Source organism: Crotalus tigris, unplaced genomic scaffold (genome assembly GCF_016545835.1).
Source record: "Crotalus tigris isolate CLP2741 ecotype Arizona unplaced genomic scaffold, ASM1654583v1 scf7180000018965.556698, whole genome shotgun sequence".
NCBI classification, from domain to species: Eukaryota; Metazoa; Chordata; class Lepidosauria; order Squamata; family Viperidae; genus Crotalus; species Crotalus tigris.
Window position 1 is genome coordinate 181,567 of NW_024097301.1, and position 19,301 is coordinate 200,867.

The 19,301-nt window shown below is 43.0% G+C and overlaps 1 protein-coding gene across 5 annotated transcripts in view; it reads left to right on the forward strand.

The window, feature by feature from the left end:
* The first annotated feature begins 5,288 nt into the window (after positions 1–5,288).
* Positions 5,289–19,301, forward strand: part of LOC120314631 (solute carrier family 2, facilitated glucose transporter member 11-like) — a 68,672-nt gene continuing 54,659 nt past the window's right edge. For 2 of the 5 annotated variants that reach the window (XM_039357918.1, XM_039357919.1), the window contains exon 1: positions 5,289–5,479. In XM_039357918.1, coding sequence (XP_039213852.1) covers positions 5,453–5,479 — 27 coding nt within the window. In that variant the 5' untranslated portion in view covers positions 5,289–5,452. The remainder of the gene's footprint in view (positions 5,480–19,301) is intronic. The other 3 variants (XM_039357915.1, XM_039357917.1, XM_039357916.1) reach the window with 2 other exon arrangements.

Below are 19,301 nucleotides of genomic sequence, written 5' to 3' on the forward strand. Positions count from 1 at the left end.
GTCACAACTGGCAGCACCAGTAACCACAAGAACCCAAGCCAAATTAAAACCACAACTGGACAGCCAAACTGGAATTGAATTCAGAAAAAGTTGGAAACAGATGATTGGTTCCAGAAAAACAAAAATGTGTGCCCAATGAAAGACGTGTTCCTTGGATAGGGGAAAAGTTATATATACCAACAACTCAAAGAGTAACTTTCAGGAAACCTTGCCATGACACAAAATCCAGCAGGCATTTGATTTGTAAACTTACAGTAATAAACGTGCAATTTGGTGGCCACCAGAAAAAGGACATGAAAGTTATATAAGCAGTTGTCCAAAAATGTGCCACGGCAAGTGTTGCAAGGGGAAGCGCAGGACTATTGCAAACAGTGGCAAGTCCCTCAGCCCCCTGGAGAGAAATAGCCATGGATTTTATAGTGGAATTGCCAGAAAGCAATGGGAATACTGTGGTCTGGACGGTCACGGACTTGTTTTCCAAACAGGTGCACTTTATCCCTTGCCAAAAGATTCCCACTGCAAAAGCCTTAGCAAAACTTTTCATCCAGCACATTTACAGATTGCATGGGGCACCCCAACGCATCATCTCTGACAGGGGGGTGCAATTTACGTCTGCATTTTGGAAGGAATTTTATCCCTCTTAGGAACCATCAGGGACTGACATCTAGCCACCACCCTCAAGGAAATGGGGGGGGCTGAAAAAATGAACTCCAGTACTTAAGCAATATTTAAGATGTTTTCTTAGTTTCCAGCAGACCGAGTGGGCGGACTTACTCCCCTTTGCAGAAGTTGCCTACAATAATGCAGTCCACTCCAGCACAGGTTACACTCCTTTTCAAAATAGCCACGGTCAAAGCTTCAACCCCATGCCAGAATAACCCCAAACGAACCAACGATCCCGCGCTGAAAGAATGGATGGAAAAATTACAAAACACCTGGCCAATAGTCGAAAAGCACTAGATGAAGCTAGGCAGGCTTACAAAACACAAGCCGATAAAAAAAGGGTTGAGCCTACACCATTCATTATAGGAGAGGGATTGTACTTATCTACAAAATACCTAAAGTCCCTACAGCCCTGTAAAAAACTTGGACCAAAATACATAGGACCTTTTACAATTAAAAGAATCATAAATCCAGTAACAGTAGAATTAGAATTACCCAAAAATCTCAGGCAAATACACCCAATTTTTCATTGCAGCTTGCTGAAAAGAGAGCATCAGTCACATCTACGGCCAAAAATCCCCTCCCACCACCACCTCCAATCATGGTGGAGGGTGAACAACACTTCGAAATAAAGGAAGTCCTTGACTCTAGGAGATATCATGGAGCAACTCAGTACCTAGTTGCCTGGAAACACCTCCCTCCCTCACAAAATGAGTGGGTCCATAAACGTCATGTCAGAGCCCCGAAGCTATTGAAGAAGTTTCACACAGAGTATCCTAACAAGCCTGACTAAATTTTATACTTGTGTTTTCTTTCAGGTGGATCTCTCTTATTTTTAAGAGGGGCCGGATGTCAGAATCCAATTATATTTCATCTTTAATTATCAAATATAGAAACTCCCAATTCTGCCTTCTCTGGATTCTGCCATAAGAGGGAGAGAAGGGGGAGAACAAAGGGGCTTTATGGCCCTCACTTCCTTCTTTACACTTCAAAGAGCTGAATGCTGAATGTGTGTTTATTGTAACCTCGAAGCGTTAACATACCAAAGGAGGGAGGTTGCCTTTCATGTAGTTATCTGAAGTCTCCATCCAGACGGAAGAAAGAAGAAAGGGAGTGGAATTGTGATACTTGAAACTATCACTGGAAGGGGGGTTGATTGGGTGGGACTACTGGGGAACCCCTTAAAACCTTGAATGGGAGAGCTTGGACCCCAAGTCCTGTCTAGCATGCCTGCAACCATTTTCTCTTAATAAAGGATTCCTGTTGGAAGAATTATTCCAAGAGTTCTGTCTTCTTAAGATGCAAAGTGGGGTGGGTCTTTACACCAGCATCCTTACCACACATGATTGGAAATGGGAATTCCCTTTCGAGAAGAGCCAGCCTCCCTTGTGCAGGACCTGGGAGCACTGCTCCCCTGCTACCTTTTCTTGTTCTCCAGAGATCTGTCAAGATAGAAGTTGGACTCAGAGGAAACCGCTTCCTGCAAACGTCCTCCATCCCCTGCTTTGCTGGGAGGGAGCACTAGACAGGGAAACACCAATGATGTCTGAGATTGTGAAAAGAACATCTCTTTAGCATGCTGTCCACACACACACACACACACACACACACACACACTCCAAGCTTGGAGACTTGTATTCACATCTGAGCTAGCAAATTGCCAATCATATCTGAGCTTGGGGAGAAGGCCCTCTCTTTGCTCTGTGGATAAAAGTCCTCAAACCTGGAATGCAGTGTGTGTGTGCATGCACATAAGTTTGACTGCTAGCAGTTTGGAGAGGCAAGGAGTTTGTGGGACACCGAGTTGTCCCCACATCAAGTTAGCCAGTGTGACTTGTTCCATTCCAAAACAGGCCATGCCCACCTGCTAGGCGACTGGTAGCATTCAAATATTGCCATATCCTAAAAGTGGTACAATCTCTGAAAAGGTTGAAAAGCCCTGAGCTAGAAGACATATCTACAGAAGGGCACATCAAACCAGTGCCAATAAGCTTCTTCATAAACTTTGTTTTCTAAACAGATTCCATTGCTTTCAAAGAGAAGAGTTTGCAGCAAGTTGTCTCCTTTGTAAGAAATACCTGTGTAAGTTAATGTATACCTGTCCTTGAATGAGATTAAGGTTGGGATGTGGTTAGCCTTTTGCTATTTCTGAAAAGAGATGGTTTCATGTGATTGTTTCTTCTTTCTGTGCTGGGGATGAAAGCTTTGGTCAGTTCTACTTTATTTGATGATCCTGGGGGGTTGTGGAAGATTTGGGGGAAAGATTCCTCCACCTACCAAGGATTCCTCCTTCTAGAGAGGGGAGGTCCTGGCTGAGTGGCAGAGCTTCACTGCAGGCTTCCAAGTTGCTCTCAGTGACATGAACTGCTTCCCTGAGAGCTAGTCCTGGCCTCCCCACCCCCAGTGCAGCCTTTTGTTCCAGATGCTAGAGATTGGCCAGGCCAAATGATCAGGCAGCTGGAGTGACCAGGTGCCAACGGGTGAATCCTCACAGGGGGCTCTCTGCCGAGGAGACTGGCAAGGAAGGAGTCAGCACAGCAGCATTTTCTGTAGGAATTGCCTGCACTGACTCCTTTCCCACAATTGAATGGATGTCAGGCCAACTAAAACAAGGAGTGTTTGGATTTGTCTTAATAAAGGGTCATCCAGATGTGGATTTGGGAGCACTTTGCACTTATGCTGAGTCACCAGTTGAGTGCTGATCATGCCAGCTGAGAAATGATCTAACATTTTAAAAGTTCTGGAATGAAGCAATGCGAAAGCACTTCTATCATGTTGCAAGAAAACGGCATGACTATGAGTCATCACTCATGGACTTCAGCTCAAGGACACTGGTACTTTTTGCATGGATCCAGGCCTTTGATGAATAACAATCACAATGCACTGAAGAATTTGGGGAGAATAGAAGAGAAAGAACTAGAGAAAATCACAAAACATAAAGACCTATAAATAGAAGTTGAACAGCTGTAGCAAAAGAAAGGTATCCCAAAACATTTGGAGAACCATCTTAACACCATTAGTACTGACAGAATCACCACCAGTCAATTACTAAAAACAGCTTTACTTGGAATTGCTTACATATTGTGGCAATACCTTTAACACAGTCAGACAACATCTGCCTATCTCAGGTCCTTGGGAAGGAGTCAATAGGTGAATAAATGAGCCAAAACCACTCTAAACATCTAGCTGACAGGGCAACAAATCTTAATAAGACACTAGCTTGAGATGGTTATAGGGCTTGTACGCTCTGAGGAAGATGAGAGCTATGCCAGCAGTTCAAACATACTGGACAAGTCCTATTAGAGGACCCAGATGAAGAGTGTCTCTCCCATAGACACCCTTATGTCCCTGTAGGCCATAGGCAAGTATTCGGAACTGGAAGGAGCAACTGAAAGCTGTTTTTCCAGTTGCAAAAGCATACTCCCTTATGGCCTACAGGAAGCACCCATGGACTTCATGCAGCTGATTAATGCAGTCCTGCATGAAAATTTACTACCTGAATGACATTCTAATTTACACCAAAACTATGGCAGAGCACATGCAGCTGGTCAGAACAGTACTGAAAAAAAGTCCATGCCACCCAGTTATATGCCAAACTTTTCAAATGTGAGTTCCACGGCATAAGATCCATTATCTGGGGTATTGCTTCTCACACGAGGATGTAGAGATGGTCCTGAGAAGGGATGAGCTATACTAGAGTGGGCTATATCTGGCACACAAAAGCAGCTCCAAAGATTCCTTGGATTTGCCCATTTCTATCGGCAATTTATCCCATCATTCGCCCAAATAGCACTGCCCATCACCAATCTTCTAAAGTCTAAAGGGGATAGGAAACCCAACCCAAACCAATAATGGATAATGGAAGTGGCATTCCAGAAGCTCATGTTTGCTGCTGAACCCATACTAAAACAGCCAGACCCAAACACCCCATTTGTTACTCAAGCTGATGCCACTGATGTGGCGATCGGAGCTGTTTTACTCCAAAAGAATGACCAAGGGGTCTTGCAACCTTGTGCTTATACCTCCAAAACCTGTGGAGATGGTCAATATGGGGAAAAGTGGCATATGCGGTGCATTGGACACTCTTCACTTGGCGTCATTTCTTAGAAGGGGGGAAAACCCCTTTCAAAATATGGACAAGCCATAAGAACCTGGAAGCTTTAAAAGCAAAAATTGTCTCTGAAACACTTTCCCTGATTCAACTTCACACTATGGTATCTCCCAGGGGGCAAAGTGAAGCAAAGCAGGCGGACCTGACACTGGGAGGCTTAGGACCTGCTCTCAATCACTCTGAACCACTCTTTTCTCCTACCCATTAATGGGATTTAGAGGCTTCTAGGTGAATGGCCAATCTCAAGTGTTGCAACCATGATCAGTACTTGATCTTCAAGTCTTTTCCTTCATACTACAGAAGGACATAATCTGGGTGTTGAATTCCTCTGTTAGTTGCCCTTTTTCACATTTCTCCCTTGAGCAGCAGTATCAGCAGCTCCCTGTTACTGATCAGCCCGAAGGACTACTAAAGTCCAGAGGGGGAAATCATCCATCTCCTGGCTTCAGGTCAGTTGCTGGCAGCATGCTGAAGAGGAGGGAGGGTGGGGGAAATGGTGACCTCAAGCAGATTCATCTGCTTCTTGAAATTGTTAACCGAACATTGCCTCCATTCTCCAATAGCCAGCAAGAGCAGAAATCACTGGGTCATAGTTCTCCTAAATATTCAGATTCAGTTAATGAAACTAGATCAGCCTGACAACTGCCAGCTGGAGACCAGCAGGATCCCCTCCAGAAAATGACAGCAAGTTTCCTCTTGGAATTTGTGAGTATCCTGCATGTTGGGGGTTAATCCTTAAGCTGCTGCTCAGTCCTCACTTGGAAAGCTAACCCTAACCCTCATCCTTAATGGAAATAGGCAAAAACTGTTTCTTAGGCAACAGGGCTGAAATATTTTTTTTAAGTTCTAAAAAACAAGATGCCATTCAGAAACAGCTTGGGCAGATGCCTCCCTGACTCACTGGGGTATACGGGGTGGGGGGAGGGAAGAGTAGCAAGATTTTATTATTACAACCAAGCTCAATCAATGTAATTCTAGTCTTTCTATGGAACTGATTTCTTGGTCAGGTCTGTGTAGTGGGACTGACTATCAGAGTTGGAAAGGATCAAAAAATCATTTAGTGCCACCCCTGCTCCGTGCAGAATCTATTAAAGCATCTCTGACTATGGCTGTCCAATTTCTGTCTGAGGATTTCCAGCAGAGGAGAACTCCTCACTTCAAGTGGCTGCCTTTTGCGCTGGCTGATGGTTTGTTCAGTCGGGAAATTCCTACCACCTTGAACTTGCTTCTTTGTAACTTAACTCATTGATTCTAGTCCTGTTTCTGGGGCAAAAGGGAATAAATCTACTCCCTCTTCTATTTGATGAACTTTCAACCATTTGAAGATAGCTGTCCTATCATTGTACAGTTGTTTTTTCTATAGGTTAAACAGCAAAGGGCCATGAACCATTCCACTTAAGACTTGGTTTCCAGATCCGTCACCATTGCGATATCGTTCCTTTGAATTCACTGTCATGGGACCAGTTAGGATCTGATTAAAAGTGGAATTCTAGCTTGATATGATCTCTACTCTGTGTCTTCCTGATGTTCCCCAGTCTGCTCTTTTTAGCAATTTTTTTGCTTTTTGTTTTTACCTTCAACTTGGAGTATACTAGAACTCCCAGATGCTTTTCCCATATGCTACTCTCATATCATATATGTCTTCCTTTCCCACCCACCCCCAGGTATAGGACTGTCTTTCTCACCTTATTGTAAATCATTTGCTCCTTTTCATCAAGAGTCTTGATTCATCCATCTCAGTGGGCTGAAGACAAGGTTGAAAAGAAATCTCTTGGATATAAGCCCCCTCTGCTGTTTCTTGGCTTTCAAAGTGCTTACTTACACCTTGTGTTTTATTTTGTCATTGAAGTGAAATCTCTTTTGTGTAAGCAACTATCATCTCAGTGTTTTCCAGGATTTTATCCAATATAAGTGAAATTTAAACAAGTTTCTTCCATTTCTATCATCTTTAAAGTCATTGTCCTTTTGGGGGAGACTATATTCAGAAGAAATCAGTCAATATCCGCCCCACCCAGCTATACAGCTTCTTTATCTTTTTCCTTTATAAGCCAAAGTCAGACTCCAAAAGAAAAAAAAAATAACAATTGCGATGAGTAGTTTCACCAAAAGATTGAAATTTCTTGGGGCTCCCAAATATCCAAAAATAAAATCAATCAATAAAAAAATAAATAAAAAATAAATTTAATTTATTTTTATAAGCTTCTCTTCCCCCACCAAAAACACCGCTTTAACAAAGTAGGGAAATAATTAAAAAAAAGCTTTTCACAGAAAAAAAGGAAGGTAGAGGTAAAAGAAAATCTCAACAAATCTTTCATGGTGGGTCTATTTGCTTAGATGATCTTATGGCTTACGGTTGTTGCAGCTAAATGATCAGCCATTTTACTGACTGATCTTTACTCTGTCAGCCCAAAGGAGATACTCGGACTACAGAAGACACTGCCGCCCTCTCTGCAGTCATCCAAGAAGCCTCTTCAATGGTAGTTGCTCCTCCAAAGCGACTTTTCAACCCACTCAGGGGTCTACTGGCGGAGGAAACTTGGCCGGCGAAGAGACGGCTCTCTTCTCTCAACCGCACTGCCATGACCCGGAACTGGAAGCCACCTTAAATAATCTTTATTCGAGTAGCATAACATCAGCACATACATAGGCCAAGCCAAAATCTGAATTCTCCTCCCCTGAGCACAATTCAAAGCACAATTCCCTCCTCTAGTTAACAGTCATAAATCACATTCTCCAATTAGTTTGAAATGTTGGCTTTCCCCCCAGTTCTTCAACCTGCCATTTCTTATCATCTCTTATTATAAAAAAATGTCATTCTCACTCTCATACAGTATTGTTATGTCTAACTAAATTCCTTCTCTCCCCCTAATATCTTCTAATTCTAACTCTAAGAGTAAAACATAAAGTAAAGGAAAATGGCTGCATCTCCATCTGTTGTCAAAGCCAGAACATCGATGTTAGCAGCATTGACATCTGACCCCCCTTACCAAAAGGACAGATCCTGTAACATAAACAAAAGCATATGTTAGGGACTGTCTCTCGGTTTGTTAGGGTGTTTCCTATAGAACTTTTTAATGAGTCTGTCGGCTTTCACATCGCTAGACTTCAGCCAAGTGGCTTCAGACAGTGAGTATCCCTTCCATTGTACTAGGTACTGCAATTTTCCTTTAAAAACTCTAGAATCAAGAATAGGCTTTACTTCATAGTGAGTCTGACCCACTACCACAAGGGGTCTGGGTGCCTTCTTAGGGGGAGGTCTTAAAGTGGAGCCCCGAAAAGATTTCAACAAGGTGCACTCTCCCTAAAAGCCTAGGGAGTTTTAATTCTACTGTGACCGGGTTAATGATCTTTACGATGGGGAAAGGCCCCAAGAATTTTGGTCCTAATTTCTTGCTGGGTAATTTGAGGCATAAATATTTAGTTGACAGATAGACCTTTCCTCTAATTTGGAATGTTCTTTGAGGAGCCCTCTTATCTGCCTCCTTTGTTAGAGAATTTTAATTTCTCTGTTCGTGAAAAAATAAATCAGAAGCTCTTACAGTTGACTACATTTAGCTGATTCAAATAAATTTCTTTATATTCATATCAAAATATTTACAAAACCATACATTCTTCTTTACAGCAGCATAGCTCAATAAAGACTTCTCACAGAGAGATACAGAGACATACCTGAGACTGAAAATTCAGCTTCTAACTCAATACACTTTTGCACAGACTCAGTAGCACTTTACTCACATTGGCTGACTGAGTTACCACATGACTCTTCCTGCTCATGAATATTCCAACACTCCTCCCTTCATGACAGGAAGAGACATCAGACCTATTGACTTAATACATTCTCCATAGTGAACACCACCCAATGGTTTAGTCATCATGTCTGCCAAATTATTCTCAGAAGAACAATGATGTAAACTAATCAATTTTCCTTTTACAGCTTCCCTGACATTACAATACTTAATGTCTACATGTTTACTTCTGTTCTTCACCCTGTCACCAGTTGCCATTTTTATATTGTCTTCAAATACCTTTACAGATTCTTTTATATTAATATTTAAATCTTGCAACAACTATACATACCATGTTACTTCAGAACACAATTCAGATAAAGCAATAAACTCTGCTTCTGCTGTTGAAATAGCAACAGTTGTTTGTTTTCTGGACTTCCATCCAATCAGAGTCCCTCCAAACAATATTATAATCCCAGAATTTGATTTCCTTGTGTTTATGTCATTTGCATAGTCACTATCGACATAACACTTTAAATTCAATTCCTCAATAATCTGTATTTGAAGACCCAAATTTATGGTTCCCTTTAAATATCTGAGTACCCTTTTTACACCCATCCAATGTAACTTTGTAGGTGCAGCAGTAAAACGACTCAAAATGCTTACTGTGCAAGCTATGTGTAAGGACCCACCCCACTTTGCATCTTAAGAAGACAGAACTCTTGGAATAATTCTTCCAAGAGGCATCCTTTATTAAGAGAAAATGATTGCAGGCGTTCTAGACAGGACTTGGGGTCCAAGCTCTCCCATTCAAGGTTTTAAGGGGTTCCCCAGTAGCCCCACCCAATCACCCCCTTCTTCCAGTGACAGTCTCAGGCATTACACTCCCACCCCCTTTTCCTTACTGCCGGCTGGATGGAGACATCAGAGAGAACTACATGAAGGTAATAGCCCCATTGTTATGTTTAGTCCTTTTGGTGATATACACATCCAGTTCCTTTGAAGTATACCAAAGGAAGTGAGGGCCATAAAGCCCCTTTGTTCACCCCCTTCCCTTCATCGTATGACAGAATCCATAGAAGGCAGAAATGGTGTTTTCTATAGTTGATAACTAGAGATGAAATATAATTGGATTCTGACATCCTGCCCCCTTAAAAAAAAGACAGATCCACCTGAAAGAAAACAAAACAGGTATAAAAGTTAGTCAGGCTTGTTAGGATACTCTGTGTGAAACTTCTTTAATAGCTTCGGGGCTCTGACATGACGTTCATGGACCCACTCATTTTGTGAGGCAGGGAGGTGTTTCCAGGCAATTGAGTCGCTCCATGATATCTCCTAGAGTCAAGGATTTCCTTTATTTTGAAATGTTGTTCACCCTCCACCATGACTGGAGATGGTGGGGGGGATTTTTGGCCGTAAAGATGACTGATGGTCTCTTTTCAGCAAGCTGCAATGAAAAATTGGGTGTATTTGCCTGAGATTTTTGGGTAATTCTAATTCTACTGTTACTGGGTTTATGATTCTTTTAATTGGAAAAGGCCCTATATATTTTGGTCCAAGTTTTTTACAGGGCTGTAGGGACTTTAGGTATCTTGTAGTTAAGTACACCATTTCTCCTATAATGAATGGTGTAGGCTCAACCCTTTTTTATCGGCTTGTGCTTTGTATGCCTGCCTAGCTTCATCTAGTGCTTTTCTAACTATTGGCCAGGTGTCTTGTAATTGTTCCATCCATTCTTTCTTTAGTTCATTTGGGGTTAATTCTGGCATGGGTTGAAACTTTGACCGTTGGCTATTTGAAAAGGAGTATAACCTGTGCTACAGTGGACTGCATTATTGTAGGCAACTTCTGCAAAAGGGAGTAAGTCCGCCCACCTGGTCTGTTGGAAATTAAGAAAACATCTTAGATATTGCTCAAGTACTGAGTTCATTTTTTCAGCCCCCCCCATTCCCTTCTGGGTGGTGGCTAGATGTCAGTCCCTGAGTGGTTCCTAAAAGGGATAAAAACTCCTTCCAGAATGCAGACGTAAATTGCACTCCCCTATCAGAGATGATGTGTTGGGGTGCCCGTGCAATCTGTAAATGTGCTGGACGAAAAGTTTCTCTAAAGCTTTTGCGGTGGGAATCTTTTGGCAAGGGATAAAGTGCACCTGTTTGGAAAACAAGTCCGTGACCTTCCAGACAACAGTATTCTCATTGCTTTCTGGCAATTCCACTATAAAATCCATGGTTATTTCCCTCCAGGGGGCTGACGGATTTCCCACTGTTTGTAATACTCCTGGCAATTTCCCTTACAACCTCTTTGCAGTAGCACATTTTGGGCAGCTGGCTACGTAGCTTTCTATGTCCTTTTTTATTGGTGGCCACCAAAATTGCCGTTTAATTAATTGTAAAGTTTTTACAAATCCCAAATGCCCTGCTGATTTTGTGTCATGGCAAAGCTGCATGAAAGTGACTCTTTGGGTTGTTGGTATATATAACTTTTTCCCTACCCAAGGCAACCCGTCACTCATTGTGCACACATTTTTGTTTTTCTGGAACCATTCATCTGTTTCCAAACTTTTCTGGAATTCAATTCTAGTTTGGCTGTCCAGTTGTGGTTTTAATTTAGCTTGGGTTCTTGTGGTTACTGGTGATGCCAGTTGTGACTCTGCCATCACTGGTTTAGAGTCTGTGGCTCGCACGCTGTTATATTGGGGCATGCGAGATGCATCTGCCAGGAAGTTCTTTCTCCCTGGTAAATGTTTGAGCTTAAATTGGAACTGGTGAAAATGCTGGGACCAGCAGGCTTGTTTGGGATTGAGTTTCCTGGATGTTTTCAGGGCTTCCAAATTTTTGTGATCAGTCCACACCTGGAAAGGGATTTTGTTGCCTTCCAGGAACTGTCGCCACCTGAGTAATGCCCAACATATCCCGTATGCCTCCTTCTCCCATACGGGCCAGTGCTGTTCTGTTTCTGTGAGTTTCTTGGATGTATATGCACAGGGTTGCAATAATCCATCATCGTTTTCTTGTAATAGAACAGCCCCCACTGCGACATCACTTGCATCTGCCTGTATTACGAAGGGCTTATCCATGTCTGGGTGCCTTAGTACTGGTTCGGCAGAAAAAAGTCTCTTTAGTCTCTCAAATGCTGCTTGGCACTCCATTGTCCATGTTAGTGGCTGGCTAGGTTTTACTGAGGATGCTCCCTTTATTTTTAGTAAGTGAGTGAGGGGCAAGGCTATCTGGGCAAATGAGGGGAAACTTTGTAGTTGCTTTCTTGTGTGGGGTGGTGCCCAATCTAATACTGCTCTGACCTTCTCTGGGTCGATTTCAATGTCCTGGGGGGATATGCGATAACCTAGGTAATCTATCCTTTCCTGGTGGAATTCGCATTTTGAGAGTTTGGCATATAGATGGGTGGCTCGCAGTTTCTTTAAAACCACTCTGACAAGGTTGACATGTTCCTCTTTTGTTTCAGTGAAGATAAGAATGTCGTCCAAGTAAACAAGAACCCCCTTAAACAGGTGCTCCCTTAGAACGTCATTGATTAATTGCATAAAGACTGCAGGGCCCCCTTGTAATCCAAATGGCAAGACTTTGAATTGATAGCACCCCATAGGGCAGTTAAATGCGGTCTTCCATTTGTCCCCTTCCTTAATTCTCATGCGATAGTAAGCTTCCCTTAGGTCTAGTTTAGAAAAAAAATTCCCTTTTGAGAGGTGTGACAGCATATCTTTCATGAGGGGTAGAGGGTATAGGTTGTTTTCACTGATTGTATTCAGGGCCCTATAATCCACGCATAAGCGTAAAGAGCCATCCTTCTTCTCTCTAAAGAGGACCGAGGCAGCCACTTTAGGCTTGGCTGGCTCAATGAACCCTCTCTCTAGGTTTTTTTATGAATCTTTCCATTTCCTCCTTCTCCTTTGGGCTCATGGAGTATAATCTGGGCTTCGGGAGTTTTGCCCCAGGCTTGAATTCAATGGCACAGTCTGTGGGTTAGTGGGGGGGAGCTCATCTGCCCTCTCCTCACTGAAAACTTCAGCAAGGTCTCTGTATTCCTCTGGTATTTCTGGTAGTCCCTTTTCCTCTCCCAGGATTCTTTTTCTATTCTTGATTCTGGTAGCCCCCCTTGGGATTTTAAATCCATAAGGTCCCCCTTCGGGAATTTGATTTCTGTCGTCCTCCAATTTACCCAGGGGTTCCATTTTTTCAACCATTCCATCCCTAGGATCATTGGGCATTCCATGCCTGGGGTCATCACAAACGTTATGTCCTCCTCATATTTGCCCAGGGAGAGATGTATTGGTAAAGTGGCTAGGGTAACTCGCCCCCCCCCCCTGCTATGGATCCATCTAACTGGCCAAATGAGATTGGTTGTTCCAGTCTCCTCGATGGAATGCCCAGATTCCCCACTAGTGTCGGGCTAATGAGGCAGCGGGTGCAGCCAGAGTCTATTAAGGCTTTCACCTTCACGGCTTCAGGCATGGGGGAAATTAATATAGTCACTGTCTTGAGGATGGGTGCGATGTGTCCACTTACCAGGGGTTCGCCCTCCGAGCTGTCATCTGAGGTGTCCACCAGCCCTGCGGTGTAGGCTGGAGTTCTTTCCCCCTGATGAGCAGAGGTGGAGGGTTCCGCAATTTCCATCATTCTCCTGGCAGTTTCTTTTGGCTTAGCTGAAGACTTTCCAGATTTGCTGATTGGGGATCTGTCTGGGTTGTGCTGGGGGGCTTTGGAGAGGCATTCTACAGCTCGATGCCCTTCTCTTCCGCACTTGAAACACCCCATTTGCTTCTTGGCTGTAGCCAATGGTTTCACTGGTTCATGTGTCAACTCAGGCGGGGAGTGGCTCCATTGTTTTCCTCAGCGGTGTCTCTTCAATATGTCGATCTCTGCTTCCTCTGCCAAGATATACCATTCCTCAAGTTGGTGTGGGTCCCCTCGGGGCAGGCAAGCGTCATATAGGTCATAATTTAGTCCGTCTTTGAAATGACTAAGGAGGATGTCTTCTGGCCAGTTCAGTTTGCTGGCAATGGCCCGGAATTCTTGTGTATATTCAGCCACCAGGCGTTTGCCTTGCCTCATCGTTTTTATCCTTTCGCGGGCTTTGCGATCAGCCAGGGGGTCTTCAGATCACCTTCTTAGAGAGGACATGAAACGGTTGAAGTCATTGAGTTCTGGGGCATTGGAGTCATGCAAGTTCACCATCCAATCTGCAGCCGGTCCGTCCAAGGCAGATTGCACGATCCGGATGCGGGCTTTGTCCCTGGGGATGTCCCGCCCATATTCCTCCATGTAGCTGAGGACTTGGATTAGGAAAAGCTCCAAGCGTGTTGGCTCTCCTTTGAATTTCACCTCCAATGGCGGACGTCTTGGAATGGATGGGTGCCTCCGTTGGTGGTAGTGTCTTTCATCTAGATCACCATCTGTGGTTCTGTAGGGGGTGGGGACTACTGGATCAGATGTCCCCAGGCTGCAGGTTCCACTTCCCCCTCGGTGTCTCTCCCTTTGCGGCTCCAGGAGCTGAGGCGGCCATAGGGCTCAGGATTCTCCTCTCCTAGGGAGCTGAGAGTTCTCTTCATCAGGTCAATAGCTTTCTCTAGGATCCAGTCTGAGTACGGTGCCCAGCTTTCTCCCTCTTCACTTGTGTGCAGGGATTTCTCCATCTCCTGCTTCCATTCTGGTTGCTTGGCCCCCCGTCTCAGGGTCACCTTTCTTGATTCCTTCCCCCACTCGCTTTTCTTTCCAACGCCCATTGACCAGCGAGGCTTGTGGTCCCGTGTCTCCACCACTTCTTCTCCTGAGCAATCTGACCTCTCGGATCCCGACATCCAGCAAAGTTCCAGTCGGGGCAGTGGCTCTCTTTCCGGGGAGTTTTCCCCCTTTCTTGCTCCATTGTCTGACATGGTAATTTTTTGCAAAATCTCCTGGCAAGGGTCTCCCTTCCAGATGGATTAATTTTGCAAGTCCTGTCTAATGTAAGGGCCCACCCCACTTTGCATCTTAAGAAGACAGAACTCTTGGAATAATTCTTCCAACAGGCATCCTTTATTAAGAAAAAATGGTTGCACTACACAGGTCTTGGGGTCCAAGCTCTCCCATTCAAGGTTTTAAGGGGTTCCCCAGTAGCCCCACCCAGCCCCACCCAGCTACTTCTTCCAGCGACAGTCTCAGGCATTACACTCCCACCCCCTTTTCCTTACTGCCGGCTGGATGGAGACTTCAGAGAGAACTACATGAAGGTAATAGTCCCATTGTTATGGTTAGTCCTTTTGGTGATATACACATCCAGTTCCTTTGAAGTGTACCGAAGGAAGTGAGGGCCATAAAGCCCCTTTGTTCACCCCCTTCCCTTCATCATATGACAGAATCCAGAGAAGGCAGAAATGGTATTTTCTATAGTTGATAACTAGAGATGAAATATAATTGGTTTCTGGACCACTGTGATAGATATAACAAACTCCCTATTGCTGAGTGATATATCTCTTGATCACAGGTTTTACCTTTGTCCATACTTAAACTATTATAAAAATCTGTACTCATGGGTGTGGGAGCAGTATTGCAATCTTTCTTATTATATTTTTCCAATAACTGCTCAATTTTTCTTCTTTCACTGAGAATATATCCATCTTTTTCATTTTTCTGTATCTCTACACCGAGATAATTTTTTATTTCTCCCAAATTCTTTAATTGTGAAAAACCTTGTACCACTAACCTGGCCTTATACTGTACATCATTATTTGGCAATACCTTTTTCTTATATACCCACTTACAACCCACAGCTTTGGTTCCCTGTGGCAAAATCACTGATTTAAATACTTCATAGTCTCCCATGGATCTCATCTCTTTATCCATGGCCTCCTTCCATCTTTCTTGTTCAGCTTTTGGTAATGCCAACACTTCTTTATAACTTCTTGGCTCATATCACACATTGCAAACCTTTACCTTGCTGGCAGAATATTTGTCAGGCGGAATTCCTTTGTTACATCGCTCTGACCTACGTGGTTATTAACTGCTCCTGTGTCTCAAGTCTTTCTGGTTTCATGTCTTGTTCATCCTCTCCTCCCTGAACATTGACATCTTCAATAATCATTTTTCTATCATTAGATGTCATTGTCGTTAAATAGATCACCGCATTGAGACATACCCAGAATTTGCATTAATTCTGTCCCAATTTTGTTCTGCAAAATTAGCAGACCTTGAAATTACAATTCTTTTACTTCCATCACTAAAGCGATATCCTTTTGCCCCTGGCTCATAGCCCACAAACCTGAGCTTTCTTGCCTTTTGCTGTCCCTTTCTTCTGATTGCTTTTGGAATATGTACCCATGCAGCACTTCCAAAAATTCTCAAATGTGCCAGTGATGGCTTTCTCCCATATAGAATGGCATATGGAGTATTATTAATGGAGGAACTCCACAGCCTGTTAACTATATAATTTGCAGTCAATATGGCTTCTCCCCAATATGACCTGCTCATACCAGAATCCTCTAATAATGAATCTTTCATTGTTTGCAAAACACCATTCCTTCTTTCAGCTACACCGTTCTCTGCTGCTGTGTAAAAATTTGTTCATCTGTGTCTTAACTCCAGCTGCCCCAACCATTGTTGGAATTTAGTTGACATAAATTCAGTACCTCTGTCAGTTTGCAACTGACACACTTGTTGTCTGTACCTTCTCTCTACAAATCTTACCCACTGTTTGAATTGTTGTAGCACCTCTGTCTTTCCTCTAAGCAGGTAACAAAACCATACCTGCTGTAATCATCAACAGTTATCAGTGCATACTTTGCTCCTCCCAAACTGGCTTGCATAGGTCCCACCAGATTTGCATGGACCAGCTCTAGAGCTCTTTTTGTTTGTCTTGTGCTATATTTACTAACTGGGAATGCCTTTGACTTCGATGCTTTGCATACTGCACAGTCCAAATATGTTTTGCATCCCTTCAAATTTAGCCCTTCTGCAAACTCTTGCATTTGCTGCAAATCTTTAAAGCTTGCATGGCCAAGTCTTCTATGTAGAAGGTGAATGCATGAATCGTGTTCTGCAACATTCTTAAATATATGGGAACATTGAACCTTTTGTCCCTGCAATCTTACACTCGAGATTATCTTCCTTTATGCCTTCTGCACAAATATTCCCATTCCTTTTGATGAGACACTTCCCATTTACAAAAATGGTCTCAAAACTTTGTTTGTCTAAATTAGACACACTTAACAAATTATGTTCCATCTCAGATACACAAAGCACATTGGTAAACTTTGATTCCAAATATGGAATTTTTACATCGTCTCTTCCGATGACTTTTGCTTTCTAGCCATTTGCCAAAGCCACAGCTTCTTGTGCTACTGGAACAAACCTGCAAAATAATTCAGAGTCATTAGCAATTGTTTGACTTGCCCCACTATCTATTAGCCACTTGTCTCTGTTGTTGCTATAGCAAACTTTTGCAACACCAAAATGTTCCTTTTGCAAATCAGTCTTTTTTGCTTGCACAAATGTCCTTTGCTGTAAATTGTTCCTCTGCAAACAGTTCCTTTTCAGATGTGTGTTTGCTCCACAAATGTAGCAATTCTTTTCTTGCTGAGCCCTCTGCTTGCAAAATCTCTCTTTTGATGCAACTTGGTCCCATCTGCTTGTTTCTTCTCCGGAGACTTGCAGTCTGGACCCTCTCCTCATGAATTTCACCTCCTTGTGGCTGTTCCTAAAATGTTACTTTTCTTCTTCATTAAGCAAACATGCTTTTAAAGCCTCAAAATTTAAGTCTTGCTCTTTTTTACACTCAAATTCAAGATGAGATAAGCCATTGCTTGATCATGACTTTTCTGATCAGCAGCTGCAAACACTTGTGATAGATTTTCTACGATATACCACAGCTCTTTTGCTTTGAGCAAACATTCCATTTAAGCAGCCCACACAATGTAATTCTTCTGGCACAAATGAGGCACAGAGCTTTCCTTAAATTCCATTGCAGCCATTCTGCTAATTCTGCCTTGTTCTTATACTTTCTAAACACAGGCAATTTCTTCCAGCTTTAAATTACAATGCAGTCCTTAGTAAGCTCTGGGCCCATAACCTGTTAGAGAATTTTAATTTCTCTGTTGGTGAAAAAATAAATCAGAAGCTCTCACAGTTGACTGCATTTAGCTGATTCAAATAAATTTCTTTATATTCATATCAAAATATTTACAATATCATACATTCTTCTTTACAGCAACATAGCTCAATGAAGACTTCTTACAGAGAGATACAGAGACAAACATGAGACTGAAAATTCAGCTTCTAACTCAATACACTTTTGCACAGACTCAGTAGCACTTTACTCACATTGGCTGACTGAGTTACCATATGACTCTTCCTGCTCATGAATATTCCAACATCCTTTTTATAGGTCTCAGAAGTCTTTTTTAAAGCAGTTTTCGTGGCTCTCCAAACTTCTTCCCACTCCCTCACCCACTGAGCAAGTGTCTGAAAGGCGGGGGGTGCTTGAAGGTATTCAGGTATTGGGCTGAACTCTTTCCCTGTGGCTACTTTGAAAGGTGTGAAGCCAGTGCTGCTGTGAACAGAGTTAAGTCAGTCCAGTTGGTTTGTTGGTAGGAAATATAATATCTGAGATATTGTTCCACCATCTTGTTAGCGGCTTCCATGGCCCCATTAGTAGACAGGTGAAAAGCAGATGATAGATCTTGAGATGATCTAATTAATTTAAGAAAGCTCCTCCAAAACATAGCTGAGAACTCACCCCCCTATCTGAAATTATTCATTTAGGGGCTCCATGCAGCCAGTAGATGTGTTTCAAGAACAGTTTAGTCAGTCATTGGGCAGACAGGAGTCCTTTGCAGGCAATGAAGTGAACCTGCTTTGAAAACAGGTCTATCACCATCCAGATGACAGTATTTCCTCTACTTTCAGGTAGGTCTATTATAAAGTCCATAGCGATTTCTTCCCAAGGTTGAGAAGGGTCTGCCACTGGCTGCAATAAGCCAGGAGGTTTCCCTGGAATTTTTTCATGGTGGCACATACAGTACAACTCCTGACATAATTTTCCACATCCCGTTTTAACCCCAGCTACCAAAACTGCCGGCAGAGGAGATGTAGAGTTTTTAAATATCCAAAGTGTCCAGCCTGTTTATTAGAGCCCACCTAATTGCGAATGCCTCCTTCTCACATATTGCCCACCTCCTTTTGCTTTCAGTAATTTTTTTCGATGAGTAGGCGCAGGATTGCAAGGCTCCTCTTTGGTTCATTTGAAGCAATACAGCTCCAAAGGCCACGTTGCTGGCATCGGCTTGAATTACAAAGGGCTCCCCTGGGCAGGGGTGCTTTAGGACCAGCTTAACAGCAAATAGTCTTTTCAGATTCTCAAAAGTAGTTTGGCAGCCCATAGTCTATGCTAGTGGTTTGCCAAGTCACGGTTTCCCTCCTCCTTTGCCTGTGTTGAGTAGTTCTGTAAAGGATAGGGCAATCTCAGCAAAGGAGGGATGAATTGATGGTAGAAGTTGGCAAAAACTAGGAAGCTCTGGAGCTGTTTGCGGGTCTTTGGGGGCTACCATTCAATTACAGCTTTCACTTTGGCTGGGTCCATTTCAATGCCCTCGTTGGAAATTCTATAGCCAAAATAATCTAATTGGGTCTGGTGAAATTCACATTTTGACAGTTTGACAGTTTCTTTAACACTTCTCTAACCAGCTTTATATAATCAGTCATATATGTGCTGTATATCAGGATGTCATCAAGATGCACCAGAACCCCCTTGTATAAATGATCATGTAGGACCTCATTAATCAGCTCAAATGGCATGACTTTGAATTGATAGCT